Source organism: Armigeres subalbatus, chromosome 1 (genome assembly GCF_024139115.2).
Source record: "Armigeres subalbatus isolate Guangzhou_Male chromosome 1, GZ_Asu_2, whole genome shotgun sequence".
Taxonomy (NCBI): domain Eukaryota; kingdom Metazoa; phylum Arthropoda; class Insecta; order Diptera; family Culicidae; genus Armigeres; species Armigeres subalbatus.
The window spans coordinates 127,807,138-127,819,839 of NC_085139.1; the positions used below are offsets into that span (position 1 = coordinate 127,807,138).

Consider the following 12,702-nt stretch of genomic DNA (forward strand, 5'->3'; position numbering starts at 1 on the left):
ATACTTCCAACATCTCGCGCTGTCCAATACCGAAATGAGTGGGAGGTTGTCATCACGCATTCCCCAAGGAATAAACTGACGCACATGCTCATCTGCTGCATTCTATCTTAATTATTTCTTAGTATCAGTTTTCCCATCGTAGATCACTGACCAACCATCTCGGAGGAAAAACAAGTTGTTATTCACTTTTGCTACCAGAAGCGACCGGTTGTTTGAAAAGTTGCTCTTCAGCTGTTTCTTGTTGTATACATATCCAGAATAATTGAAAAATCCGGTATTTGAATCACTTTTAGCGGCTAGTTAACTAAACGTTATATAAAATCCTTACGAAACATTGAAAATTAATGAGGACAACATTAAGTACACACCAACGTCGCGTCGCGATCGAGAAGAAGAAGACGAAGAAGCGTGTATCGATTCGGATAATTTATTTTCCCTTTTGATTTTCCGATCTACTGATCGTGGAAGGAAAATCCGAGACACGTGCGCGCTAGGTCTATCCGTGTGCTTCGGAACCGCGGGCCCAATGTAGTCGTATTTTCGGTGGTGAACGGAAGAAAATGCAACCTCTCGCGTCCCTCGTGGTGGCGAGGAGTAACTCCCAAGAAGAAGCAATGTTCGAATTTTTAAATTTTTGTTCACAGTGGAGTGGAGCACAAAAATGAAATTTACTCGTGCGCCCAGCTGGAAGCATGCTCGCAGAAGTCTACAGCAGTCGAAGAATCAGCAGTTGAAGCAGTCAATAATAGCAGTGCCGCTACAACAGTGAAGACAAGTGATAGAGTGCTCAAAGAGAATATTAACATCAGTAACAACAACGACAACATTAACGATATAAAGAGGAAACTTGCACCGGAGAAAGAAGTCGGTAAGGTGGTTAAGGTGATCCGTAAAGGACCGACTCCAATCAGTGCTAATTGTAGTGTCGGTGGCAGTGTAATACGTCCGGTATCCGTGACGGCATCCATATTCACCAGTGTTACCAAGAAACCAATTGCAGTAGCAGAAGAAGCAGCAGCAGCACCACCAGCGGTGATAGTGGTGGAAGAGAAACCACCCGAACGCAAGGTACCGCAGTCGGTGACGGCGAAGCTGTTCGTCAAACCTAAACACGCAACTGACAAGATATTCGCCCCTCGCACGGAAGATATGAACAAAGGATTCTTGATGTTCTCGGAGGAGGAGCCAGGATTGACAAGTAAGTTGAACGTTTTTTATTCTCTCTCTTTATCCAACCCTATCCGAAACCGATGAATGACACAATATTTTGCGGCAAAATCAATTTATTTAGAAGAATATCCCACGCAAAACCTGAATACTCTCGATTTTGAAAATTATTTTACAGTTATTTAGAAATCCAACGTCACATAGAAAATGACCGATGCAAAACCCTTTGGCTGCGTTGGCAATCTCCTTGCACACCTGAAGCCACCGTACTACAGGTTCAGCTCAACGCAATCTGCCGAATTTGATTAACCTGCCGATCTCTACATTTTTGCTCGGTTGGCAAAACTCGTGACTCATACGTCTTCGCTATTCATGATTTTTCACCACGCCGCCAGGTATTGAACGCAGTATTTTCCGCTCAAACACTCCGCAAATTCAATAAACTGCATTTTTAAACGTCAATGCTTCATAACTGTATAGGGCGGCTGGACGAATTAACGATGTGTGCAGAGCTAGTTTTGTCCGTGTCTGTAAGCTACGAGACTTTAGATGGCTACGCAAACCTTAGAAAATCATACTTACAGCCGCAACACGTCTTTCACCTTGCGGCTAATAGCATTATCCATGTAACGAGTCCAAGATGTATGAATTTGTCGACTAATTAAAATCGCATCCCATCTATTTCCACCTTGGCATCAACACAGTGCCCCGTTCTCTGTCAGCCACCAGATACTTAGTTTTAACAGAGTGTTTTGATCAGCCCTATTATTTTAGTCTCCCGTTCAAACGGCATGAAAGCCTCTTCCACTGTTCTGCAATCTACTCCAATGAGTTCGATTTCATCTGCACAACCAAGTAGTATGTAAGACTTGTCGATGATGATTGCACCGAATTGGAGAATCGAATGCTTCACTTCACTTCACGAAATCGCACTGCTTCAATTTATCTAACGTCACGAATGAATCGGATGTCTCACCAAAAATTCTGATGCCCTATTTGGCATCGTCGCACTAATCAGCCTAATAAGCTTTGCCGGAATGCCTTGTACTAGCCTTATCTGCCACAGATCGTTCCGTTTCCCTGAATCGTACGCTGACTTGATGCCCACAGCTGATGACGCCGAAAGTTGTACTCCCGGAATTTATCAAGGGTTTGTCGCAGAGTAAACATCTGGTCCGTTGTTAATCATCCTTCTGGAAAATCGCTTTTATATTCGCCGCAAACGGGTAGTCTGCTAAAAAGAATTCAAAAACGTATCTTGTAAGCGGTATTGATTCAAGTTTGAATTACTCGGTCGATTATTTTTAGCTTCACTTCACTTTTTTAACTTCTAACTTTTAGAGTCTCGGCCTGGATTCCATGCTTCTCAGCGGTATTTTTTCGGTTCTCTAGCTCTCGGACAGACTTTCTCATTTCGTCAGCCACATGGTTCTCTCATCAATCATGTTGATGAAGGACAACCTTGCGCGAATCTTCATACCACCAGACAGCGATCAGAATCGATATTTAGGCATCGGGAGGTCTGCACATGAATGACATGGCAAGCCTCAGGCCGTTGTCATTGGCAGTCGCGTGAAGACTCCAATGACTGGGCGAAAGGATACTTCCACTCCGACCTATACATTTGTGTAACAGGATCAGAATCTTATCAAAAGTCACGTAATTATTTGATAAAATGTTTCCTTTGGAGAAATAAAAAATGGTTCACAAATGAATCATTTGTTTGAGAAACCATTTTACATAATTTCGAGAAAACAACAAAAAACTGTTTTTGTACAAATTGGCACCAATTCTTTCGATTTCTTCGATACAGATCAATAGTTTTTGGAAAAACTCAACACTGTGGGACACTTCCAGTGCAAAAACTGTAAGCAGTACTCCGTAATTGCTCTTCAAAGTGCGTGCACATATGTATATGTAGTTTCTCAAACAAACGAAAAAAATTTCAAACATTCCGGAACAAAAATTTTTTTTTTCGTATTTTTTGCCAGGATACGTATTTTTAGACGAGAATTCAGAATATATAAAAATCTCATTTTGGCCAAAAATGTTACATATACAGTTTCTCAAACAAACGGTTCAAATATTATCATAACAGCAAACCCAAAAACCCAAACCAAAATTGATTTTACATTATTGTATTCATCTCTAGGTAATATGACCAACAAGCGTCCTGCGAAACGCGGGACGCCTACCTGGATTACGTCATTGTCTTGAAAATGAACACTCCAAAAGTGCATTTCGCATAGGTTTTGGCCCAAAAAAATATAAAAATATTTGTAGGGCTGCATAAATTGGAATAAATTTGTCAAATGAAGTTGAAAAATGCAACGTCCCGCGAAACGACCTCTGGTCACATTATCTCTGGGTGACTTGCATATAGCGTTCATTACTTTTGGGTTGTCATTATTTTCTGTATACTGCACTGTCACACAATCTCGGACCACCTCACGTCTTGATCGTCATTTTTAAATACAGAAATGTTTCTTAAACTCGCAAAAGGTGACCCTTGCTAGAGATGTGCGCCACTGCGTCACGCCACCTCCGCCAACTTTTTTGTATCGTTGCGCCGCCGATTAAAATTTGTAAAGAGAAAATTTCGGAGAATTAGTGAAGTTTCCGTAGAATTTTCCGATTGGTGCCCTCAAAACATTCCGTTGAAACCCCAGAGAATTTTTCGTGAAAATGTCACTGAATTCCTTAAAAATTCCATACAAGGATTTCCCATTGACTTTTCGAGAATTTTTTCTGTAAAAACTAAGAAGAGCTAGAGAATTCCCGTTGAAAAAGTTTCCGTCAAAATTCCGAAGAATTTATGCGCTTATTCCAGGAAAAATCCCGAGGAAATTTCGAACAACTTCCAGTGGACACTCCAGAGAAGTATTTCCCGCAACAAGAATTTCTTGTTGAAATCAAATTTTTGAGCGGGGAAGAGCAATTTGGCGGAAAGTTCGAAATTGTCATTTGGCTGAAATAATATCAAAAATGTCGTTTGGCACAACTGGTCATTTGGCCGAAAAAGTTGGTTGACCGAAAAGGTCATTTGACCGAAGATGCCGTTGTTGTAAGATTCGTTCGACCGAAAAGGTCATTTAACCAAAATGATTGTTTGTCAGAAAGGGCCATTTGGTCGAAAATGTCATTTAGTCAAATGGTTTGTCATTTTTAGCCATATTATGTGTTCAGTAAATGGTATTTTTGACCGTATGACCCGCCAACCGCCAAATGGCTCTTTCCGTCAAACGACCATTTCGTCTATAGTAATTTTCGGCCAAATTTCCGGTTCGACTATATGTTAATATCAGCCGTATGTCGCTTTCGGCTTACGTGTTCAATCAAGAAGCATACAAAAAATCCGAAAATTTTTACAAAGTTTCCAGTTGAAATACCGAAAATACCGTGACAATTTAATGAGTTTTACAGAAACCGTGTGCAACTTTCAAATAAATCGTATGGAAATTGCAATGAATTTTTTATGGAACTTCCAAAGATTTTTTCTTGGAAATTCTGAGCCTCGAAATGAAAGACTAAAAAAAATATCATTGAATTCCAATGAATTTCATGTTGAAATCCACATTTTGAACAATTTCTCGCGGAAACTTCGAAGAATTTCGCTTGGAAATTCCGAAGAATTTGTGATGAATATTCCAGAGAGTTGCTGTGACAACTCTTAAGAGCTTCTCGCTAGTATTCCACTATTTTTTCGTGGAAATTCGGAAGATCTTTCCCTGAAAATTTTAAGAAATTTCTCGTAAATATTTAGAACAATTAGAACAAAAAAAAATCTGTATGAAACGAGTGCAATAAAAAAGTCGCTTCGACGATTCACTTCGCGATTTTTCGACCGGCGCACACCTCTAGCCCTGCGTTTTTGATCCATGCACCTTTTTTTTATCTTGGTACCGTCGTCTGACGCCAAAATATTGGAAATGACGAATTTCAAATCACTATCACGAATAACACATTAAAGCAGAGATAACGTATTAAGCGACAGGTGCTGAGTCATCACAATAGTGACCTAATCTTCGCACATTTGCTCGGCTAAAATTAGTTATTATATTTTTTTTTAATTAATGCCGTCATTCAGCTTACATAAGCAGTTAGCATTGGTGCCTTAATTATTGTACCTCATCAGATTATCACCAATTTATTATTATCTAGGTTGAGATTTACATCGTTCCCAAACTTATGTGCATCAGGATTGAATAAAATAAGCGTTTTTTTTTTGTTTTAAGCTTTTTTCAAAACTCATAAAGCTTATGCTTTAATAAAACTGGTTTGCTTTTAGGATTTGGAATACTCCCTCACAACTTTCTACATTGTCCACTGATAGCCTAGCTACTGTAAAGCTATAAGTGGTGTCCGTGTTCACTTCCAACGGTTTTATTTTGGGGAAGTGCTCGATTCATCCTACCTCATCAGTCGTGACTTTCATAGGCATTGCTGCATTCATTTTTGCCACGTTTCGGCGTCGTAAGATATCGTAGAAGATACGAATGTCCAAGGTTGATACGGATTTATCGCCTTCGTCAGCGAGAAAAATACGATCACCATGAGCGCTTCAACTCCTTTACAGAGCCGAGCTAAAACTGGCTACCCTAGTAGCACAGATCTCATCAATTTTGTTGCAGCAACTTAAATGTGACTGGATTTGGTAGTATATAAGTCATAGTGACCGTTATATGATAAGTGTGCTACTCGGGTAATACTCTGGATGCTCTGGTTCTTGATCGTTTCATCGCGTCTTGAGCTTGACTTCTTTTCTTCATCTACATCTTTGGTCTTCCATGTATCCACCTTACGAATATCTAATGCACGAGTCACAAGTAATTCAACGAACGACTTCTTTTTTTTGCGGCATCTTCCAGTTGGCGTTTGTTGCGCCGTCGTCTAACTTTCCACCTGTCAACCAATATGTGAAGTTTGCCTGTGCTGATGAGGAGGTGATAATCATATCCGATATCGTTACTATGTCTATTGTCAACACCACTCTGTTTCCATTTTCTGCTAACACAGATGAGGTTGAGTTAATTTTTGATAAAGCCGTAAGAAAAGAACCACGTGAACTTGTCCACTGATCGATGGACGAATAGCTAACCCAAGATCGGCATTTCGTTTATTCCTCCGGGCCTCCCATGATGTACCCTTATCTCGAATTGTTGGATTTTTGTATTGATATTGATTTTGATATCACCAATCGGAATTTTGTCTTAAATTGAGTTGGCTGTAGAAGTACTCTTTGTTTACTCCGTGTTTGAAGCTTGCAACGCTTATCCTGTGATTTATAGGTTCGCACTTCATAAGTGTAGATTGTACCTGGGCGCTTAATGAGATGCCAACTCCACGATTTCTTGTTCACCTCATACGACAGAGTACAGCAGAATTAGTATAAATGGTATTCTGTATACTCCAAAGTTTGAGCAACGAACTTCACTCAGACCTCATGCTTCGTGCAGCGCTCCTCATTGGCAAGTTGTGCCAATTTACCCAGCTATGCTATGATAAAACTTTCCCTGTTCCGGATAGGAAGTATGTCCGTATGGCCCGGTCCTGTTGTTGATGGGGACGATATGTGGGGTCCAGGTGTGGAAGTCGCCTTTCTGAACATCGTTGGTCATCACACTCGTGTGGAAATAGGCCGACATCCGTTTTCTTTGTCACATTGTTGATCAAAAGATTCTGTCGACGCTTGAACAATTCTTTGCACCCAACTAGCGGACGAGAGATTTTCTCACAATTCTGTAAAAAAAAACTACCAAAATGTGCATAAAAACTAGGTAAGACTCTTTTTCAAGAATTGTATCTTCTTCTTATTATTATTAATAGATTTACATCCCCCACTGGGACATTGCCGCCTCGCTGCTTAGTGTTCATTCAGTACTTCCACAGTTATTAACCACGAGGTTTCTAAGCCAAGTTACCAGTTTTGCATTCGTATATCATGATGCTAACACGATGATACTTCTATGCCCAGGAAAGTTGAGACAATTTAAAAACCTAGACCGGCACCGGGAATCGAACCCAGCCACCCTATGTAACTTTTTGGGGAGTCTGCATTTGGTCCGATGCCATTTCGATAACTTGGCCATTTGAGATAAAATTCTACAAGGGTGAACATTTTTGGCTGATTTCAGCCAAATTTTCATCTCGCTTCATGTCTCACTTACTTCGGGTACAGTTTTTATTTGTTTGTAGGTTCTTGCACAAATTCGAGTAAGTAAGTAAACAAGAAAAAACAAAAATATTTCGAAGCGTCTTACTGCTTTTGTCTTTTCGCTATAAATATATGACCCGACGTGGCTTCTCAACTCATTAAAACAATTTATACAAACCACACAACCCGTACAGAAAGATGCAAAGTAGAATAGGCAATCAACTTGATTTTTTTCTTAGGGGACAAAAATCAATCTTTTCACTTTTTGTCACCAATTTGCACTGCTGTAACAGTTCAAGTTGCAGCCACGAGATTTCAGATAAACACCCCCTCCCCCCGCCTCCTGCATTCAATCCTCACGCATTGTCAGAATTATATTATCATGGTGTCATCGCAGACCCCGTGTTTTACTTGAAGTTTCTTCTCTCGGCAGCAGCACGACACCATCAACAAAGCCGACCTGCTGTTGTTATTTTTCGAGCATCCATTTCTATATTTACACACTGCCACTCGTCGAAGTTCTTGACAGTTTCGTAGATAAATGACAGCACGTGGATTGAAGCGCCCACCCGGGGCGGCTGCAGATTACGGAAAGATACCTCAATTTGTGCAATACGGCGACATTTTATGTGTAAGAGAAAGTCGTGCGTTGGTTATTGGACACGTAAAGATCCCGACTCGGATTGGAAGATATTTTCGTCTCCAACCGGTGGAGACAAAAACGATTGTTACAAATTTAAAGTGAAGTTTAGAGCATCCGATCAATGGGAACCACATTAGCATTTAAATCGAATCAGTAACATCAACCCTTGGTTCCGATTTCAGTAATCACTTAATGTAGACATTTCGCACGCAGATAAACACGATAAATCGTATGGCCCCTCCATAACTTGATCCCGATTCCCACCACTTCGACATTAATTGGATAGACAGATTTACTGATGCGTATAGTTTTACTATAGGCAAGTGTTATCTTTTCCGCCCTTGTTTTTCCACGCACATTCTTAACTTGGGTCAGCAGTTTTAGACGTTTCGTAAATATCATTCGACCGGAACGTATCAGTTTATGTCTGGCTTAACGGCGACGTAGTTGTGGCACTAGACATTCGGTTTGATGTGTTATCGTAGACACCGTGGCACCACCCAGGCACAAAATCGACCAACGCTTCCATATGGTTCCCTCGAGAATAAAAACAGTTGTCTAGTTATCGTGTTATCTATCATCTACTGACGTTAGACAATGGATTACATCTGGTAAGCTGAACGAAATACAAGAAATTAAATTTTTGGGCATCTCTTGGGTGAATACAAAACAAAATTCGGTAGAAAGTATGAGAGAATCAACAAACTTTGATATTATTTTTTTTTTCTGATTTACAAGTTTCTGACTCTACAAATTTCAAAAAACTCTTGACTGATCTCGCAAATACGTTTCAACTTCCAATCAATCCAATATGCTGACCCGTGCAGAATACGAAATGACGCTTTCTTCAAACTCGGAGATACTTCTCGTTAGATAAAATGTGTCCCACATTCTCCGGCAGTGGCGTAGCCACGGGGGTGGTTTTGGGTACAAAACCCCCCCCAGAGGCAAAATATTTGGAAGAAATTTTTTTTTTCGAAAAAAATAATGTTCAGAAACCCCCCCCAGACCAATTTTCTGGCTACGCCACTGTTCTCCGGCATTGGATGATATTTTGTACTATTTGTGCTCCTCTGGGGAAATATTCCCCCCCTAGATCTGCTTCCATAATCACCATCGCGGGGTGAAAATCTTATCGCACTTCCTTACGATTAGGAATTTGTGGCACGCATAGCCACGTATTACGCAACTGAGTCGTCCTCATCATCGCCGTCGCGACCCGTGTTGGATTCCACAATCAAGGGTGTCAACGTCGAATGGATAAAGGAATCGGCACGGTTCGCTTTCATCGCCGAATCTTATTGCTTCCTTGTTTGCTTCCAACCATGATCCATATACCTTACAACTGACAAAAGTTTCTCGATTTGGCCCAGTCCTGTCTATGAATTGGGAGAAGTTTATGGGTCTGGTTGAAATGGTCGACCGACCGACAGACGACTGACTGACTGACTTGCTAGCTGGACGTAATGACATTTTTATCCAATTGAAGATACCGTTTGTGAACCTTAGTTGCCGCCGCCGCCGTTTTCTCTTTTTGGATGCCAATGTGCTGAATTAGTGTGGTACTGGGGTTCGGGATTCTTTCGGTGTGGCGGAAAGCGGAGAGATGATTGCCCAATAAAAACCAAAACTCCCTGTGGTCAGTATTTGGCTCTTGTGTTCGTGTATTTGTTATTGTTAGTAGCATAATGTCCATAATCGTATACCTTGTCTATCTGTAAGAAATAGACTTTTGTGGAGCAATTTTGAAAGTTTTCAAATTGTCTATTTGAATAACTTTCAAACGATAACAATAAATTTAAAAGCAGGACAACAGCTGAATGCTGATTGTTTTAAAGAAATTATTGGTTTTGAAATGCTGATTAAGGTTCATTAGGGATTAGGAAATATAAAGGAAATGATGATCAATATTACTGAGATTCTACACGCCCAAGAAATCGAGACCAAACCAAAAAAATGAGCTCGTTAATTACGGATTGGCTACCCAATGCTTACAGGAGTAAATTAGACCCCATTTGATTCGAAATTAAATTCGGTTTTCTGGACGCGCTACAACCAGATTGATCATTTACATTAATAAATACAGGATCACCGTCTTATAGCACTTCCGCACCTAGCATTAGACAACGGACGGGGCATTACACAACACCCAGTGGAGAATTTTCCGCGTTATCAAAAGCGTCCTTCTTCAGGAGAAACCACATTTCGACACAAATACCCGTAAACTACGTACAGACACTTGAGTTTAATTTTTTTTCTGAATCTTCGGTGCAGTAGTGTACATCGGTCGAACGTATTTTAGGTGATAATTATGTTTGAATCAAACGTAATAATTGGCACTTATTTTGCACTCAACCGCAAAAAAATAAATGCAATAAACTATTTGTTAGTACCTTGCATATTTACTTTACACAAAATATGTTTGATTTGCACGTATGTGAATTAGTAGTGAACATGTTAATTTTTATATCAAATACAGTTCGACAATTCGTTTCGTACACAGATGGGTATCGTTTTAACAAATCCAAGTTAAAAGAATTTCGTATCATGCTTATATTATATAGCGCAAAATTTAAGACATTTTTAAACGGTCTTAAAGCTTTTTACGGAATAAGGTACTTCGTTAAATTTAATAGCAGTAAAAAGTCACTGCGAAAGCTCATCACTTCGCACTCAATCATCTGTGTACCTACTACCGTTCCACTTTCAGCTAACAAGCTGCCACTATTGTGCTCCTTGGTCGTTTTATGCCAAAAATATTGCAGCCTTATCATCATTCGTTCGTCTCGCACCTTCTTGTGAGGACTTTGTGGTGCGGTAAAAAGTACACTTCGCTTCGCAGAAAGTGGCCACACGAGACACCGCTACCGGGCTGGATTACTACACTCGAATGGAAAAATCCAGCATCAGATGCCATTCGTCTTACTCAGATGACGAAGAACAATACCCTCGCACTGGAGCGCCGCAGTGCCTGACTAGTTGGTGTCTGTCGTGCCATAATGCCATATGAAAGTCAGGTATCAGCCGTATCAGTCTTTTTGCCTTTTGTGGGAAAAGTAGTTCATCGATTTCCCATTCTCCGTCGTCGACACCGATGACCGAGTCATTGTAAGGTTGTCGAAAAATGTGGAGGGTTATTTTATCGTTATGATATTGGTACTCGATTCCAGGATGAGAACAAAGGCATGTTACAATGTTGAAGTAAACAGAAGTTACTACTCAGATAACTTCCTGTACTGCCTTTGCGTCATCCAGTGAAAACTAAATTAATACATTTATCGCTGTTATTGTGAAAAAAAACAATGCCATAAGAAAAAACCCAGATTAATCCACCTAGCAGTGATGATGCCTTTCTCGTGTATTATAAAATATATTGAAAGAATCACATTAGAAAGGTCAAAAAAGCTCTTTAGGAGAATAGATCACATTTTTTCGATCATTTTGCATGTTTTTGCATTAGATAAAATGTATTGTCACCATTTTCGGAAAAAATTTTTTTTTTCGGTTTTGAATTTTTTTTCCAAGGGGGGACCCTTGGAAAAAAACAATGATTTTTCAATAATTCCGAAATGCAATGTCCGATCGAGCCAATTTTCAATAGCAAACAATGGGACCGCATTCCCCATCGAATGCAACTTGTTGCGAGTAAATCGTATAATGCTAAGTTCCAAAAAGTGTGTCTACAAAATTTGTACACATACACACATACACACACACACATACATACATACACACATACAGACATCACCTCAATTCGTCGAGCTGAGTCGATCGGTATATGAAAATCGGCCCTCCGGGCCTCCTATCAAAATTTTGTTTTTGTAGCAATATTATAGCCTTTACGTACACTTAGTGTACGAGAAAGGCAAAAATTCAAGGGAAAACCCGCATTATTTACATCCAGTAAAATCAGTAAATTAAGACAAAAAAATTGAAAAAAATTTGATCAACAACCAAATTTAAACATTCTAGAAGAAAATCACCAACTTCGTTTTTCACTTCATCATGCCAGTGTCTACGAATCACTTTACCACGGGATTAAAGCTGACTTTTATGTTCTCCCCCAGCCGCCCTTCAACTTCTACAAATCACTTCCCCTACTTCAACAGCCGCCAGCTTTCGCCACTGTGGTCCCTGAAGAAGGAACGATGTAGGGAAAATCTCAATTTTCATTCCCTTTTCCACATCGGGGGGTACGTTGATAAATTACGTTTAATACAAATCGATCTGGACACGTTTTGCATTTATATCGAATTGGAGCCAATGTAAAGAAGTTGTAAGGAATGTTGAAGAATGGGTGAACATAGTTTTTGAACAATCCCCCAAGCAATCCCCGTCGACGAACGCATTTTTTCTATCATCACGTGATATCCACTTTCGGTGAAGGCAAACAACGTTGGGAGATTGCATCTCAATATTGGTCGGCTCCCATTTTATCCCCTTACTACCAGCTTCCAATGAGCTTCCTCTCGCACCGACTCAGGATGCGAGTAATTTAGCGTGAAGCTGGACTGGCTCTTTATGTCCGAATTTCGGACACATTATTACCGATGAACCCTCATCTGTCTCTTTAGGTCAGCTACTTTCGTACCGATAAAATTGGGTGGCTCTGGGGAAGAGACTTTAAAAATGTTTCACTCATACTCGAGCTGCAGCAACTGGATTGAGATTTCCTCTGCTGGAAACTGCGCTTCAATCCAAAAATAGCACTGTTAAAGCGTACGAACTGTTTGCCGAT

General features: G+C 40.1%; 1 protein-coding gene across 1 annotated transcript in view; it reads left to right on the top strand.

Moving 5' to 3' along the window:
• LOC134205104 (protein similar) overlaps positions 1-12,702 on the top strand; it is a 406,085-nt gene that overhangs the window by 338,964 nt on the left and 54,419 nt on the right. The window contains exon 7 of the mRNA XM_062680031.1: positions 645-1,198. Coding sequence (XP_062536015.1) covers positions 645-1,198 — 554 coding nt within the window. The remainder of the gene's footprint in view (positions 1-644; positions 1,199-12,702) is intronic.